The sequence below is a fragment of the Macaca nemestrina genome, chromosome 3 (assembly GCF_043159975.1).
Source record: "Macaca nemestrina isolate mMacNem1 chromosome 3, mMacNem.hap1, whole genome shotgun sequence".
Classification (NCBI taxonomy): domain Eukaryota; kingdom Metazoa; phylum Chordata; class Mammalia; order Primates; family Cercopithecidae; genus Macaca; species Macaca nemestrina.
Window position 1 is genome coordinate 190,687,714 of NC_092127.1, and position 16,930 is coordinate 190,704,643.

The window sequence follows — 16,930 nt, forward strand, 5'->3', positions numbered from 1 at the left end:
CCCCTGCCTTCCCTCATGCACAGTGGCCTCGCTTGCCATCCCAGCAAGACACCTGTGACTCGCCTCCACCTCACAGCGGGCTGCGACAGAGGCACCAACACGATCCCCCCTTTGCACGTGGGGAAACTGAGGCACCAAAAGGTCACAGGGCTCAAAACTGCGCCAGCCAGGATTTCAGCTGCATCCTCACCCTGTACCATGGCTCCCTGTCTCTGTGGTGGCCCCTGGAAATGTGCTCCTGGGGTCCTGCTTTCAGGCCACCCCCGCCCCGGGTGCCTCAGCCCCTTCCATGTACTTCCTTACCAAGGTCTGGGTCTGGGCTCCAAGAGCATCCCTTAAAGTGGGGCACAGGGCCCCCTGCACCCTTCAGGGTTGTCACCTCTGTGGGCGCCACCCACAGAGCGGCCAGCACTCAGGCTCACCATCAAGGTGCTGGCTGCGCGTGGGGATACCTGGTGCCACTGCAGGAGGCCAGCCGGGGTGAGTATATGGGGTGCAGATGGCGCTGTGGGTTTAAGCAGTGGCCCCCCCCCACCACGTGTACCACCCTGCCCTCTTTCAAATGGCGGCTGTGTCACCCGCGCGGCTTGCCTGTGCCCACTGAACATGGGTCATCTTTTCTGGGTGACCTGGGTCATCACAATAAACTGGCCGGGACCTCGCTGCTGTGGTCTGTGGGTGCTGGAAGTCCGTTCCTTCTTCCCTTCAATTATGCAGCATTTGCCTGACACCATGGGTGGCGCTGGGGAGGCAGGGACAGCTGGGTCCAGATCACAGTCCTGCTGCTGTGCCACGCCAGCCTCGCCCCTCTTCGTGCTTCCTGCCCCCTGGGGGGAGCCAGGTGCCCATCCTGTGTCTCAAGGAAGCATTTGGTTTCTCCCCAGGAAGAGGACACCCACTCTGGCCGAGACAGCCTGGTTTTCTCCCAGCATCAAAAACATTTTCACCGCCTCCCATGTGTGTGGGTCGTGGGTGACCGGGCCTGTCCCCAGTGTGGTGGGACGTCCCAGTGATCCAGGGAGCTGCCTGTAACCACTGCTGGGCCTTCCTGCCAGCGCGGTGCTGCCCCTGCCTCCATTCCCTGGGCAGCACTCTGAGCCCCACCAGGCCCCGCCAGGCCTTGATGTACCCACTGCACCCAGGCCTCCGTCCTGCCGCAGTTTCAGTGGGATGTCCCAGATGGGCTTTGCTGTTGGTTACCTGAGCCCAGGCCAAGGCTGCCTAGCCCTCCAGGCTGAGGGGCAGCCCTGCCCCTGCCCTTGGAAAGATACTCGCAGCTTGGGGTTCCTCCAGGGTCCTGGCTGGAGGGCCTGGCAGCACGGGTTGGGAAGGTGGAGAAGGCAGAAGCCGGGCCAAGGAAACCCCTACCAGGAAAGCGGCCCAGGGGACCGGGCTATGGAGCTGGGGGACCCCTAGACTCCAGGAGTCCCTCTGCCAACAAGACTGGCATCCTGACAGGGATCTGCCAGGGCAGGGGTCTGTGTCCACCCCATGTCTGTCTGCAAGACCCCCCCAACACCCTGCTCCCCACCACAGCCCTGAGCTGCAGCACCCTCGGCCTGGACCCCAGACCTGGCATCCTCCCTCACAGACACTGGGGGTCCACCCCCATCCTGGTGGGCTCTAATGCCCACTCACCTCACACCCTCCCTCAGCACCACTGTTCCTCCAAGGGGCCAGGCAGGTGCTGGGGCTGCCAGGGCAAGGATGGGCATAACCACGAGAACTGGGAACCTCAGACCCAGGAGGACAGGGCAGCAGGGCCTGGTGGGCCTGGCCGGGAGTCCCACTGGGGTGGCAAGGATGGTGTGGGGGCAGGGGCTGGGGGCCAAGCTCTCTGCCAAGAGTTAGAGTGCCCAGGGCCAAGCACAGAGCTGGGGGAGGGCAGAGCCCAGGAGCTGCTCAGGGGGATCCCGGGCCTGAGAGTGAATGGGCAGAGCCCACCCGGCTGGGTGCCTGCTGGGGGAGGGGCCTCAGCCCATGAGGCCACCAAGCCTCTCTGCCCCACCTCCCAGATTACACTCCCTCCAGGGGGCAGTGCTGGCTGCAGGGCAGCCTGGCCAGGTGTAGGGGAGCCAAGGTGAGGAAAGGGGGTGGCCAGGGGAGAAGGGGGAGGTGGCAGGGGCCAAACTGGGGCACCAAGGGTGGGGGCCCACATCCCTGAAAGCCAGCCCTGCCACACAGTGGGCAGGAGGCGCCTCAAGAGAGCACGGGAGCCAGGTGCCTTCAACTCTGGTTTTATTGAAAAACAGCAGCATTGGGGGCCATCCAGGGGAGGGGCGCACACCCACCCCGGGCCCCCGCAGCCCCTCTCCTCAGAACGCGCTTGCCCCCACCCTGGGGGCTGTTTTGGCACATCTGGGGCCTCAGAACAATCTGCCCCCGCCGTGGGCTCACAGTACAGTTTCGGGAACAAACAGCAGCAGGTGAACCCCACCCCCTGCGCTCCCCAAGCCTGGCCTCCCTGGACCTGCCCTGGAGCTGCCCAGGCCGTCCACCGAGGCCCTGCCCCACTGAGGGGCAAGAGGGGCCAGGGAGGCTCTGCCCAGGGCCGGGGGCCCAGCAGGGAATTGGTGGGTAGGACCTGCTTCCCCGGGCACTGCCAGCTCACCACCGCCGGGTACCTGCACAGCCACATATATGCAAGTACACACACAGGCACTCACACACGTGCATGCTCATGCAACACACATATACACTACATGTACACCTCACATGTACATCCATACACGTGCATGCCCACACATAAACCAGCACACGCAAGGACTCACGCATACACGCCCACGCATACACAAGTACACATACACCATACGCATATGTACACACGCATCCATTCATACACATGTGCCCCCTCAGAGTAGTGCACAGGAACATGTGCATCACACATGTATACGTGCTCATGCATACACATGGACACTCATACACGTGCATGCTCATGCATACCCGACACAAACACATGTACACTTACACATGCACACACACCCACACACGTATATCATACACGTGCTCACGCAGGTATGCAAGAACTCATGCACATGTACACCTGTACACACGTGTGCACTGACATGCACACATGCATGCTCACACGTGTACATGCTTATGCACATACACAACATGCACTCATACATGTGCACATGCTCACACATGCACACCTATACACATGCACACATGTTCACACTACACATATCAAGAACCCACTTGCACACACACACACACACACACATGCTCAAACACGTGCACATGCACACACAGGTACACCTCTCCTTTAAAATGGCTAATTATTGCTGTTTTAAAAAAAAAAATACATCCAACAATGGTATGTCCGGCTCACCCTCCTTCACCCCGCTGTGGCCCCAGGAGGCATCATGCCACCATTGGAAGCACAGCAGCCATGGCGCTGAGGAGTAAGCGGATCCCAGGGTCTGCCAAGTCTGGAACTCAAACCCCAAGTGTCAGCTCTGTGGCCATCAGCCCAGGCACACAGGCCTGTGGCCAAACAGAAACTGCTTCCAAACAGACACAAGCAAGTCAGCAGGCAATACAGGGTGCGCAGCTGCAGCGCCAGCTCATAGGGGACGGCAGTGGGCTCCCTCGGCGCAGGGGCAACTGTTCCACCGTCCCTCGGGCACTGACAAGAAGGCGGCCCCACGAGGGCCCACACAGCCCCCTGCCTGGCGGGGCAATCACCTTTGGCCCCCACAAATCCTAGGCACCAGCAGAGCCCAGGAAACCAAGTTCCCGGCCTCAGGCCACAGGCACAGTCCTGGGTGCCCCGGGGCAGGTGGGCCTCTCAGAGGGGAGCCAGGTCCTTATGGCCCAGAGAGCTTCCTCAGCACCTACCACACAGCCAGGAAGCTCAGGGCGTCCCCAGCCCGTCCCCTCTAGGGCCTGCAACCTTCTGCCATCTTCTCTGAGAAGGACACCCAGAGGAGAGGGGTGGCCCCAGGCCTGCTGTCCACAGGGCCTCCCAGACCCAGCCTTCCCCCAGGGCCAGCCATCCACCCCTCAGGCCAGACTAACTCAGCCCTCGGTCCCTCCCTCCGGGGGCAGCTTCTCAGCTGCTGCCTGGCCCCAAGGCATGACACCAGCCGGAAGCAAGGCTGGGCATTGGGCAGAGGAAGGAGGGGGAGACGCCACCATGGCTGCGGGGCTCAACTCCCTACACTCAGGAGCCCTTCTGGGGGCCAGACCAAATGGCAGCTTCAGCACAAGCAGGCCTCCCACCCTCAGGAGCCAGGTCTGCAGCGGCTCACACCTGGGTGGTGGCAGCCACACGGGCCACCCCACCCCCAGTAGAGCAAGACCCATGGCTCTGGGCAGTGCGGGGCATCCCAAGGCGCCTCAGCCCTCAGCTGCCCGGAGCCTCTCGTCAGGCCTGCACTGCTCGTCCAGCGAGGATGTCCTCCTTCGCCCAGCTCTGGCCCCGGGCACTGCCAGCCCCTCCCGCGTTACGCCCTCCCCACTACAGAGGCTTCCAAACACACAGGAATTCCAGGAGCCCCAGGCCCCTACGCAGTGCCGGGCCCCGGGCTGGCTTTCCCCGGGCCTCGCCACGCAGAGTCTGAGTGGTGGGTGCCCATGGGGAGCGGGCAGGGGGCCAGCACTCGGGGAAGCCGCACCAGCCACATGACAGCAGGGCCCAGGAGGGCGCTTCAGAGGTAGAAGAAGTTACATCAGTTTCTACAAACATATAAAATTCACGTCAGTGCACATGTGCAGAGCAGTGAGATCCCGGGCTGGAGGGACAAGGCGGCCCAGGGCAGGCCACCCACCAGGGCACCTGGCCTCCAGCCCGGGGGGAGGACACATCTGCCCCCCAGTGGCCTTCAAGGGCCCCACTGAGCTGCACATTGGCCTGGAGAGGGCTCCGGGCAGCTCCGCCCCAGCCTGGCAGGCACGCCAGTGCCTCCGCTCACCTCGGGGGCGGCAGGGTTCCGCACACAACCACCCCGCACACCCTTCCTGCCATCTCTACCAAGTCCTGGCAGCAACAAAGAAAGGCCAAGCATCCCACCACCCACAGGGCAGTGCAGCCAGGGAAGAGGTCACTCAGGGGCGCAGGTGCCACCAGAATGGGAGAGGGCCACACTGCCCAGAACTCTCAGAACCCCCAGGAGGGGGAGCTGCTATGAGCCCAGCTCAGGTCAGTATCAACGAGACACTGGCAGTCCCTGGGCCTCCAGGCCCTGCCCTGGTGTTGGTGGGCTCCAACAGCCAGCCCCAAGTGCCCTTAACCCCAGGAGCCCAAGGCTCCAAAGGCACAGGACCAAGGGAAGCTGGTGGCACCCCGACATGACACTCCCAAGACCTGACTGCACCTGGCCCGCCCTGCCCCTCCTGCCCCCAGCCAAACCCAAACCAAACCAAAAGAGGAAAAAGGCACAACTGTTTGTTTCCATTTTGCTAAAACACTTCACGTCTGTCTGTATTTTCCAGATTAACAAAATCTAGCTGCAAGAAAATAGGGTGCCGATTTCTATACAGTCTACAAAACTCCCATCCCCGAGCAGGGACCGGGCACTTCCAGGGAGAATGTACAGGGGAGTGGGGTCTGTACAGTGCTCTGCACACCTCAATTGCTAACGGGACAAAAGGCCCTCGGACGCGGGGCTTCTCCGTCCCCTCGCTCACTTCTGAAGCCTCGTGAGGAGCATCCGTCCGTGGCCCTGCACGTGGCCTTGGTGCCCGGGACCCAGTTCCGTGGCCCACCTGCCTGCCACACCCCCTCCCCAATTCCCTACACAAAAGGGTCTGGGCAAGTGTTTCTTCTCCTGCCACCAAAGCCAGGTCTGCCTCTAGGCTGGATGTGCGACCTGTGTCACCCTCCTCCTCTGTCTCCCCTTCCAGGCCACCCCCCCCACCCAGGGCAACCCCCGCCTGGGACCTCAGGAAGGAGAGACCAGGAGCATGGCCAGCAGGAGCCGAGGCGGCCAGCCCTCTTCCCACCCAGCCCAAGGCAGCGCCCTGCCCCTCCTCCCAGAGGCTGCGGACTCCCTTGCCCCCCACCCTGCCCACCCTGCAGGCCAGGGCTGGGAGGCGTGCTCCATGGTGGGAAATGACACCCAGTCAGGGTTTCCCTCCAGGTCTCCAACAGCAGAACGCTCCACCCACCCGGCCACCCACCCCCATCACACTGGGCCAGAAACTGTGTCTTACGGTACAAACTACCGTTTTGTCCCAAGAATTAAAGTCATGCAGAGTGCTATTCTGTCTAAATAACTTATTAGAAAATGGGTTGGTTTCAGGCTGGGAGAAGCTGTGGGCTGGGCGCTGTTGGCAGCAGCCTGGGCTGGTAAGATTCACAGGGTGGACCATCAGCCAGAGACAGGAGGTCCCCAGGGAAATCTGAGAGAAACCACCGTGATCCAGTGGGCACTGGGGAGAGGGATCCCATGGACCCCCACCCCGGCGGTGCCACGGACGCCATGGGAGCCACCCCGGTGATGACACCAGCCAGCCCAGCCCAGGCAGGGGAAGGGCCGGAGCCAGAGGAAAGGAGGGCATCAGAGCAAAGCAGGCGTGGACAGAGCCGGGCGGCGCGGGGCAGACCAGGCCCTCCAGGGGGTGGGGGCAGGGACAGGCCCTCCCATGGCCAGCTCGGGGCCAGGGACAGGGGCGCTCACCGGCCCGGGTCTCCGGGCAGGGCGGCAGGGCGGGGCTGTGTGCATGCGGCATGCTCGGCCGGGCCACACCCTCGGCATGCGCGGAGCAAAGCAGCGCCATGGCCAGCTCGGGCCTCCACGGGCAGTGGCGCTGGGGCCGCAGGCGGGGCCGGAGCCTGGCCCCGGGCTCTGTTGCGAGGTTCTGTGCTTGGTGAGCAAGGCTGGGCCTTCCCCAGTGGCGGCGGGCAGGGCAGCGTCGTGGACAACTGCGGTGGTCCAAGATGCCACTCTTCAGGTGGCAAGCCGCCCGGGCAGGTGGGGAAGGGCAAGGGGCTGTGGCGACAAATGACCCACCCCCACCAGTGTCGCGGAAGAGCAACAGCCCCGCACCCCACAGAACCAGCCAGACAACCGCAGGATGTTGAAAAGGGAAATCCCAACCCAAACGCCAGGTGGGCGTCTGAAAGCAGAGGCCGCGCCGGGCGGCGGGCAGGCGGGCACAGGCGGGCAGGGCGGCCGGGGTGGCAGGCGGGTGAGCACTGGCGGTCACTCCTCGCGCAGCTGCAGGCGGTAGCGGTGGTAACGGACCTGGAAGAAGAGGCGCTCGGCCAGCGAGAGGGTCATGCCAGGCAGCACGTAGTGGTCACTGGCGCCCATGTGTCTGAAGCCCAGAGACTCGTACAGCTTGTGGGCGGCCACCTTGACGGCCGTCGTGCCCAGCACCACCGCGGAGTAGTTGTGCACCACGGCGAACTCCAGCACCTTCCGGCCCAGCGCCTTGGCGATGCCCTTGCCACGGAAACGCGAGTCCACAGACATCCGCAGCAGCTCCACCGTGTTGTCCTCCTCGTGGGCCCGTGCGGCCACAATGCCCACCACGTTGCCATCCAGCACGGCCACCCAGAAGCAGGAGCCTGCAGGGGACAGGGTGGTCAGGGACACCCGGTGAGGAAGGCTGGGGAGACCCCTCCACCTCTGGGGTGAGACAGGGCCAGGGGCTGGTAGGGGTCCCCTCCAGCCAGACACCAAGTCAGGGCAGTGGGACACCCAGTCCCGGCAGCCCCCCGGTCCTAGCTCTGCCAGAGCCAAGGGAGGGGCAGCCACTATTCAGGACAAGCAGGTAGAGCCCCCCTCTAGAGCTCCTTAAGCAGAGAAAGCCAGCCCAACACCTGTTACCCAATAGCCCAATAGCCAGGACCCACTCAAGCCTGGAGGCTGCGCTGCTCAGACTGGTGGTCAAAGGCCCGAGTCCCTCCTCTGAGACCAACAGCTGGGGTAGGCTTTGCCCAGTCAGGCGCCTGCCCTGCCCAGCTACTCCAGACCCAAATGCCTCGATGGCCTGGGCCACCCTGAACAGGCCATGGTGCAGCCAAACTGCTGTGGCTCCTGGCCACCCAGGTTCACCCAGGCCATCATAGCAAACTCCAGCACCCACACCAGAGGCCGCGAGGGGCAGCGGTCAGCGAAGTGCGTCCAGAAGGCTCCCTACAGCCCAGGAGGAGCTTTCCTATAAATCCAAGTGGGGGACGGCGGGTGGCCCCTCTGGTCCCAGCCTCTCCTGGCAGTAAGCCAAGTGGCCAGGCCACCACCCCATCCACAGCACAGCCCAATTCCCGCCTCAAGTCAGGCATGAAGCCAGGAGGTGGCGGTCGTCAGGGAGGGGAACCGGCAGGGGAGGAGAGGTGCAGGGGCAGGTGGGGGCAGTTGTGGGAGGGAACCTGCAGGCACAGGCTACAAGGGAAGCCCGGCCGCCTCCAGCAGCCAAAGGCAGAGGTGACACCCAGAGACCTCTCTGTAGACCAAGGGGTTGGCCAGTGGAGAGCCACACAGGCTGCCTGTGGCCCCTCCGGCCTCCTCCTCAAGGAGGCTCTGCACCTGCCCCCAGCCCCAGGAAGCCCTCCCATCCCTCCCCATTGCCGCTCTGCGCAGCCACCAGACCGCTGGCTCCATGGGGGGGACCTCCATCTCCTTCAGTGCTGGACGCTGAGGCCTGGCAGGCGGTTAAGGGGGTACTGAGGGCCCTCCAAGGAGAAGTAGCCCAGGGGGAGCCACCGGGCACCGCTGCCAGTGCCACGGGCCCAAGCAGCTCGGCCCTCCAAGCTCTGTGCAGCTCCAGGGTTCCCAGGAGGGCTGCCCCTTCTCGGCCCCCTGGCCTGGAGCCCCTGGGGTCTCCCACGCCCAACCCCCCCATCTCCCTACCTACACAACACCTCCACCTCCAAGGAGGGAGTCCTGGACCAGTACCCCTCCCACCAGCTAGCCTGCCCACCACCCAGGGGTTCTGCCTCTACCTACCCATGCAAGACCAGATAGAGATCAAGCCCATCCCAGGAATAACAACCCCCAGCACCATGTGGCCCTGGGCACACCTCACTCCTTCCAGGACTCGGTTTGCCCATGTGCCCAAGCAGCTCCAAGGTATCCAGCATGGACCATCAGCAGCTATCCACCTCTGCCCTCACGGGGTGTTCCTGCAGCCCTGCCAGCTACCCCTCCACTCCCTCACACCAGGGAGGCCACAGCCCAGAGGGAGAAGGCCATGCCCCGTGTGCCCACCAGAGCCCCCTTTGTTGCTGTGGCCGGTGCTTCCTCATGGCCCATTTCCCCTCCCAAGCAGAGGCTGGCCAGGGCTCAGGGGTTGCTCAGATGCTCTGTTTGGGTTTAGGAAAGGGTCAAGGAGAGCAGCAGGCGCCAAGGCTGTGGGGCGGGGGTAGAGCATGGCAGCCAGCGATGCCGGAGCCGCTGCCCCTCCCCTGACACTGACCGGGATACTGACAGACCCTGCCCAACCCTTTGGGCCCATTCTGTCCCTCTCATTGGCCTACAGACCCTCCAGGATCTGAGAGAGCCTCCTACCCCAGAGAGCAAAGTCCTCGCCCCTGGGGCATCTGGCATGGGGGAACCGGTGTCGCTCAGCGGCTGGGGGCCAGCCTGGGGTGGAGAGCAACCCCCCGCCCCCCTAGAGCCCAGTCCCAGCCCCTCCAGCTACAGAAGGCCACAGGGGCTGGGACAAAACCCTCCAGCTAAGTGGCCCAGAGATCAGGCCAGAAGTGAAGGCCAAGGCTCAAGGTCAGGTCCCCTGCCGCCACCCCATCCTCTGTGCCCCAATAGGGCCCCCAGCCCCTGCCACACAAGTCCCCTCCCCCCAGGGCCGGGCACTGCAGGCAACCCCAAGGCATGCCAGATAAGACCCACAGAGCCCAGCGGCCCTTGCCCCACCGCAGCAGACACCAGGGAGACACATCCAGAGCAGGGAATGGTGGAGCCACTGCGTCGCAGGGCCAGCTCAGGTCACTCAGCGGGAGGAGCCGGCTCTGCCTCCCCCAGCCCCGCTGACACTGGAGGCCTCGGTCACCCAGAAGGCTCAGGTCACAGGGGCCCCGGCCCAGGCCCACCCACGCTGGCCCTCGCCCAAATCTGCCCTGAGGTTGCTGGAGTGGGTGCACCCGAGGGCTGTCTGGGGCGGAGGGTGGGGAGGGGCAGGAGCGGGACTCACCAGGCGGCTTCATGTAGTACTGCTCGATGTCCGCCATGTCCGTGTGCAGCGCGCACTCCAGGTAGGCACGGATCACCTTGCGGCTGTAGTAGTAGCGCAGGCCCAGCAGTGCGGCCGGCACCAGGCACGTCAGCAGCAGCGAGCGGCTCACGGCGAAGCACAGCGCTGCGGGCAGAGGGCGCGGGTCAGCGGCGCGGCGGGGGGTCCCCAGGCCCTGGGAGACGCCGCGCCGGGCCGCGCTCCGGGTGGAGGAGCCGGGGTCGTCTCGGGTGCTTTCTACTTCTCCCTATTTCCAAGCTTCCTGCGGTAAAAACAACCACCCCACCCACCCCCACCGCCTGGAACAAGCCTCCAAACACGGCAGGGCACCCTTGGGGTGCCCGGGCTGGGAAGGGCCCTGCCCACGCTGACCTGCTGAAGCCAAGGTGGGCAGATTCTGCCAGGGAGCTGCCCCGCAGACCAGGCCCCGCACGGGGGAGGGGAAGGGGGAAGGGAAGTCCCACGTTCCAGCACCGGGCCCTAGGCCCCCCTCTTCCCAGGGCCCCAGCAAGAGCCCTTCCTGGCTAGCGTCCGGGCGCTCTGAGAGCAGGGACAGGGCAGGGAGGCCCCACACGGCTTCCAGCCGCATTTCGGCTGCCATGACCTTGGGGGAGTCGCGTTCTCCCCACCCGGCCTCAAGCTCCTCATCTGTAAAATGGGAGCGAACTCCCTCTCCCCGGCAGGAAGCTCTGAGGGGAAGGGCACCCAAAGACCCTGCAGGGGCCGGCCTCTGCGACCGCCCCGGCTGTGCCAGGCGCGCGCACCCCCCGCGGCGCCGGCTGTCTTCCTCTCATAAATTAGCACCGAGCGGGAGGCGGCCTCCCCCGCCCGCAGATTATATTTAGGCACTCGCCGGGGCCCAGCCGCGGCGGGCGCTACCTGCCCTGGCACCCGCCCCCACCCAGGATGCCCGGGAAGGGACAGGGGAGGCGGTGGGGGGTGGGGAGCTGCGCGGCAGGGACGCAGGTGTGGACCCCGGACCCTCCCCGGCTCTGGCCGGCTCTGGGCCCCGCGCTCATCCCCACGCCCCTGGCCAGCCCTGCCCGGGGCCGGCGCGGCAGAAAGCGGGGGCTTCCCAGGCTGGTCCCCGGGCGCCGGGCGCGGGGTCCGCGTGGACGCCGGGGCGAGGGAGCTCCGCGCCGGCCCGAGGGACTGCGGCAGCCGGGGGCCCGACGCACTGACCCGCCAGCAGGGCGTAGAGCAGCTGCGCGCGCGGATGCTGCCGCAGGCCGCGGAAGGCCGTGTTAGGGATGCGCTCCATGATGCCGTCGTAGAAGATGCGGCGCGCCGCCTCCTGCTCGGTCGCACGGAACTCGCGGATGCACACGCCGCGCCCCCCCGGCGGCCCCGCGCCCCCCGCACCGCCGCGAGGCTGAGCCACCGGGGCAGGTGGGGGCGCGGGAGGCGCGGCGGCCGGCCCGGGCGCGGCGGGCAGCGGGGGCCACATGGCGCCGGCGGCGGCGAGTAGCGCGTCCTTCTTGGCCCCCGGCAGCGCCTCATGGTCCTCGGCGGCCACGATCTTCGTCTCGCAGACCATGTCGGGAGGCCCACAATGCATGCACCCGGCCGGGCGGCGCGGCAGCGGGGACGCGGCCGGGCGGCGGCGGGCACGGCCGGGCCCAGGGCAAGGGCGCGGCGCCCTCGGACCGGCGGCGGCGGCGGCGGCGGCGGCGGCAGCAGCGGCGGCGACGGCGGCGGCGGCTCAGGGGCGCGGGGCGGAGGCGGCGGGCGGCCGGGGCGCGCGCAGGGAGCTGCGCCGCATTTTGGAGAAGTATTTATAATGCGGCGGCGCCGGTGCAGTCGCGGCGCCCGCGGCCCGCAGGGTCCTAGCGTCCACTGCATTGGCTGCCGGGGGTCACCATGTGATCGCGGGGGTGGGGGAGACACCGCCCCCGCCCCGCCGTGGCTCGCTGGGCGCGACGGGGCGGCGGGGCAGCGCGAGGGGCCGGGCGCGGGCGGGGGTGGCGGCGCGGGCGGGGACTCCTGGCCCCTTGGGCGCCCGACGGGGCTCGGGACCCGGCCGCGGAACGCGTGATGGGCGCCGCCCGCCCCGCCCCGCCCCGCCCCCCGCTCCCACGCCGCGCGCCTGGGAGCGCCCAGACCCCGGGCCCGGCCGCCGACGCCACGTCCTTCTCCTCCGCGGCCGCCCGGAGCAGTCACGGCAGCGTCTCCCGCTCCGTCTCCTGCCTTTGTCTGAAAGCGGCGCCCGCGGTGGACCTGGGGAGGGGGCGCCGCGGCTGCCCCGGCCCGCAGCCCCCGGGAAGCGTCGTCCGGAGCCGCACGGGCCGCCGGAGTGGGGACGTGGAAGGGCGGGGTCTGCGGCCTGGCGTGGCGTCCCCCTGTCCGAGCCCCGCAGTGGGCATGGGGATGCGGGGCCCGCAGGACCCCTCCCGCCCCGGCCCCCGCTCCCCGCGGCCGCGCATGCGCCCCGTGGCCTCGGTGCAGGTGCAGCGGGGGCTCGGCGCGGAGCGGGACCTGCAGACGCCGCAGGCTGGGGCGGAGGAACTCAGGTGCGGGCAGGAGGCCACAGACCCCCATTCTCGGCGCTTTGCGAACCTAGCCACCTGCCATTCTGCGCGGCCTCCCAGCACCACCCCGAGAGCTGCCCGAGCGGAGCTCCCCCGACCTGCGCGGGCGGGACGGGGCCAGGGGTCCAGGCCTGGGGTCCCGCAGTCTGCGTTGTGCGGTGGAGTTGGGGCCAGAGGGGTAGCTGAGGTCACCCGGCTGCCAGGAGGGGCTGAGCCTGCTCGTGGACGTAGGAGTAAGGCCGCAGCGCCCTGGTGGGGTGGGGAGGGATGGCTGAACTGGTCCACAGCCCCGACTGCCAGTGAACAGGCCCTGAAGAGGGGCAGGGGACGGGGAGGGGCCCCCTCAGCGTCTGGGGCCCGCTGTCAGCTTTTCAACCTAAAGGAGAAAACAGGCAAAACGAATAGAAATAGACTTTGTTGGGGCCAAGTTTGAGGACTGCAGCGTGGAAGCACAGACTCAAGTTGGTCTGAATGCACGCGCTGTCATTCGCAGCAGTTTACAAGTGCGTTTTTAAAGGAAAAACGAAGACGCAGCTCCTAAGTTCACCAAGAATTTGCACTCAAATAACATAAGCTATTGATTGGTGTGCATTATTATTTGTGTCACAAATTCCAGGAACATGAAGATGACGCTGAGGCGGCCAGGCGGACAATGTAGGAAAGAAAAGAACAAAATGCCTTCCAGCAGTTGCCCCAGGCGTGGGTGGGGAGGCGGGACTGAGGCCCTGTGCTCAGGTGTCTCTGGACCAGATAATCTTTGGGTACCCCACATAGCTCAGGATGCTCTAGGCTATTTTTCTTTTCTCATTTCTTGTGTTTGATCAAAATCTTTCTCTTCTCAAAGCAGTGATGACTGACATTCTAGATGTAAGTTTTTCTGCTGGGAAGGCTCATTCCCGGGCCATCTCACCCCGCATGGGGGGAAAGAGGAGACGTTTAGTGGGCGCTTAAGTACTTCTTGAGGCCTCAAGGCCAAGGTTGATTGGCACAGGGTCTGTCAGGCCATCTGCTACAAAAGAGCCACGCATGCTGGATGCCTTCTGAGCATCTAGCTAGCATCCTCGGGGTTTTTTGGTTGACTTTGGACATCCAGAAACACAAAGCCTAATCAATTTAAGAATGAAAAATATGGGCCAGGCGTGGTGGCTCATGCCTGTAATCCCAGCACTTTGGGAGGCCAAGGCGGGCGGATTACGTGAGGTCAGGAGTTTGAGACCAGCCTGGGCAACGTGGTGAAACTGCGCCTCTACTAAAAATACAAAAATTAGCCGGGCTTAGTGGCAGGCGTCTGTAATCCCAGCTACTTGGGAGGCTGAAGCAGGAGAATCGCTTGAACCTGGGAGGTGGAGGTTGCAGTGAGCTGAGATCATGCCACTGTACTCCAGCCTGGCAACAGAGCAAGACTCTGCCTCAAAAAAAAAAAAAAAAAAAGAAAAGAAAAATATGACACAAATAAGGGCAACTGTTAACAATTTGAAATCTAGAACTGAAGAGTGCTTCTATTTCTGAAGGTAAACAGATACCTATTTTGTCTCCTTCTGGTCCTGGCCTGAAGAACAAGATGTTGAAGTTCTCCAGTGATGAAAACGTCATCTCTGGTGAGGCTGCCTGGTGTGGTCCCAGGAGGAAGCATATTTGATGCTTTTCTCATAAAATCTCCAGGTTGGAGACCTTGATCTTTCATATCTTCATCTCCTGAGAACTTGCTGTTAACAGAATCCTTAATTAATTTAGAATGTGCAGTGAGAAGCTCTATAGGGTCTTGGCAATAATGAAAAATATCGCCTTTAAGGGGAGCTGGTTTGGAGGCTCCTTCATGCAGGCACAGGGCCTTCCTGGTATTATTTCAAAGCGAGAAAGCTGAAGTTTTCCAAACGGGGTAGAACCCAAGTTAAGCACCACAGTGGAAACATGTTAGGCCAGGGAGAGTTAGAAGTTGGTTTTAGCTTTGCAGATGGGTTTTCTATTATCCCACCTGTGCGTTCCACAGTCTGGAAGACAGAGGAAGGCTGCGAACACAGTGGGAATGCCAATCCCTCCAATCCCAACCAGCTTGCACTCTGCAAGGTAAGATGGCAATCAATCTTTTTTTCTTTTCTCTCTCTCTCTCTCTCTTTTTTTTTTCAGAGAGAGACAAGGTTTCTCCATGTTGTCCAGGCTGGTCTGGAACTCCTGGGCTCAAGTGACCCTCCCACATTGGCCTCCAAAACCGCTGGGATTACAGGCATGAGGTATCATGCCCGGCCAATAAATCTTTTTTTTTTTTTTTTTTTTTTTTTTTTGAGATGAAGTTTCGCTCTTGTTGCCCAGGCAGCTAGAGTGCAATGGCGCAACCTCTGCTCACCACACCCTCCACCTCCTGGGTTCAAGTAATTCTCCTGCCTCCCTCCCGAGTAGCTGGGATTACAGGCATGTGCTACCACGCCCAGCTAATTTTGTATTTTTAGTAGAGATGGGGTTTCTCCATGTTGGGTCAGGCTGGTCTCAAACTCCCGACCTCAGGTGATCCACCCGCCTCGGCCTCCCAAAGTGCTGGGATTACAGGCGTGAGCCACCACACCCGGCCCAGTAAATCTTTTATAACCTGTCACAATTTTCCCCATTCTCTTTCTTTCCACAGCTTTCTATATCCATTCACTTTTATCTATCATTCTTTTTTATCCCTTCAGCTTAACCTTTAAAAACCTCTAGACAAATTTACTGTTCCCATAACAAAAACCACATTTTCTTTCTTTTTTTTTTTTTTTTTCTGAGACAGAGTCTCGCTCTGTCGCCCAGGCTGGAGTCCAGTGGCACAATCTCGTCTCACTGCAAGCTCTGCCTCCCGGGTTCACGCCATTCTCCTGCCTCAGCCTCCCGAGTAGCTGGGACTACAGGCACCCACCACCACGCCTGGCTAATTTTTTGTATTTCTAGTAGAGACAGGGTTTCACCGTGTTAGCCAGGATGGTCTCGATCTCCTGACCTCGTGATCCACCCGCCTGAGCCTCCCAAAGTGCTGAGATTACAGGCGTAAGCCACCGCGCCCAGCAAAAACCACACTCATGCCTTCTTTATAATCTTTACCAAAAACATAACCTATTTTTCTTACATGCTCTGTATTCAGAATTGTTTCTTTTACATCTAGTAGTTTTAATTACATACATTAACTACAGTTTTGTTTGTTTGTTTTGAGACAGGGTCTCCCTCTTGTTGCTCAGGCAACAAGATCTCGGCTGTGTGCAGTGTTGCGATCTCGTCTGACTGCAGCCTCCACCCCCTGAGCTCAGGCAATCCTCCTGCCTCAGCCTTCCAAGTAGATGGGACTACAGACCCACACCACCATGCCTGGCTAATTTTTGTATTTTGTGTAGAGACAGGGTTTCACCACGTTGTGCAGGCTGGTCTCTAACTCCTGGATTCAAGTGATCTGTCTGCCTTGGTCTCTCAAAGTGCATTAACTACAATTCTAAGTCAGGAGCCTTAATTTTAGTGAAAAACCTAGGAAGTAATTTTGAACTGTTTCTTATCAGTATTTTTAGAAGAAAACCATTTCATAATTTGTTTTTCGTTTTTTGTTTTTTTAGACAGAGTCTCGCTCTGTCGCCCAGGCTGGAGTGCAGTGGTGCAATCTCGGCTCACTGCAAGCTCCACCTCCCGGATTCATGCCATTCTCCTGCCTCAGCCTCCTGAGTAGCTGGGACTACAGGCGCCCACCACCACACCCGGCTAGTTTTTTTGTATTTTTAGTAGAGACGGGTTTCACCGTGGTAGCCAGGATGGTCTTGATCTCCTGACCTCGTGATCTGCCCACCTCAGCCTCTCAAAGTGCTGGGACTACAGGCATGAGCCACTGTGCCCAGCCCGTTTAATAATTGTTTAGGAAGATGTTTCCTCAATTTTTTGCTTATTAACAGATCTAAATATTTTTAACTTTTCTATACCATATAAAAATATAATGCCAAAGTATATCAATTTAAAATTGTGTTTAATGATTATTTCAGTATTTTAACTCACTTAAAAGTAACCTCAGACATGTTGTGGCCAGGTGCCGTGGCTCATGCCTGTAATTTCAGCACTTTGGGAGGCCAAGGCAGGCAGATCATGAGGTCAAGAGATCGAGACCATCATAACCAACATGGTGAAAGCTTGTCTCTACTAAAAATACAAAAATTAGCTGGGCATGGTGGCGCGTGCCTGTAGTACCAGCTACCTGGGAGGTTGAGGCAGGAGAATCAGTTGAATCCGGGAGGCGGAGGTTGCAGTGAGCCGAGATCATGCCACTG

At 61.9% G+C, this 16,930-nt stretch overlaps 1 protein-coding gene across 1 annotated transcript; it reads right to left on the minus strand.

The window, feature by feature from the left end:
• Positions 1-2,221: 2,221 nt before the first annotated feature.
• Positions 2,222-11,776, minus strand: LOC105483846 (N-acetyltransferase 8 like). Its single transcript, XM_011744860.3, has 3 exons — positions 11,320-11,776; positions 10,099-10,263; positions 2,222-7,516 (listed from the first exon to the last, which is right to left on the minus strand). Exons 1-3 carry the CDS (start codon positions 11,693-11,695, stop codon positions 7,149-7,151), a joined length of 909 nt encoding a protein of 302 aa, XP_011743162.1. The 5' UTR covers positions 11,696-11,776; the 3' UTR covers positions 2,222-7,148.
• Positions 11,777-16,930: the final 5,154 nt, after the last annotated feature.

Bases quoted from the DNA above. Each gene is read 5' to 3' on its own strand.
- LOC105483846 (XM_011744860.3), bottom strand. From the start codon at position 11,695: ATGCATTGTGGGCCTCCCGACATGGTCTGCGAGACGAAGATCGTGGCC. The intron at 10,264-11,319 runs GTCAGTGCGTCG...CTCTGCCCGCAG, and splicing joins GCTCTACGCCCTGCTGGCGG to CGCTGTGCTTCGCCGTGAGC. The intron at 7,517-10,098 runs GTGAGTCCCGCT...TGTCCCCTGCAG, and splicing joins GTACTACATGAAGCCGCCTG to GCTCCTGCTTCTGGGTGGCC.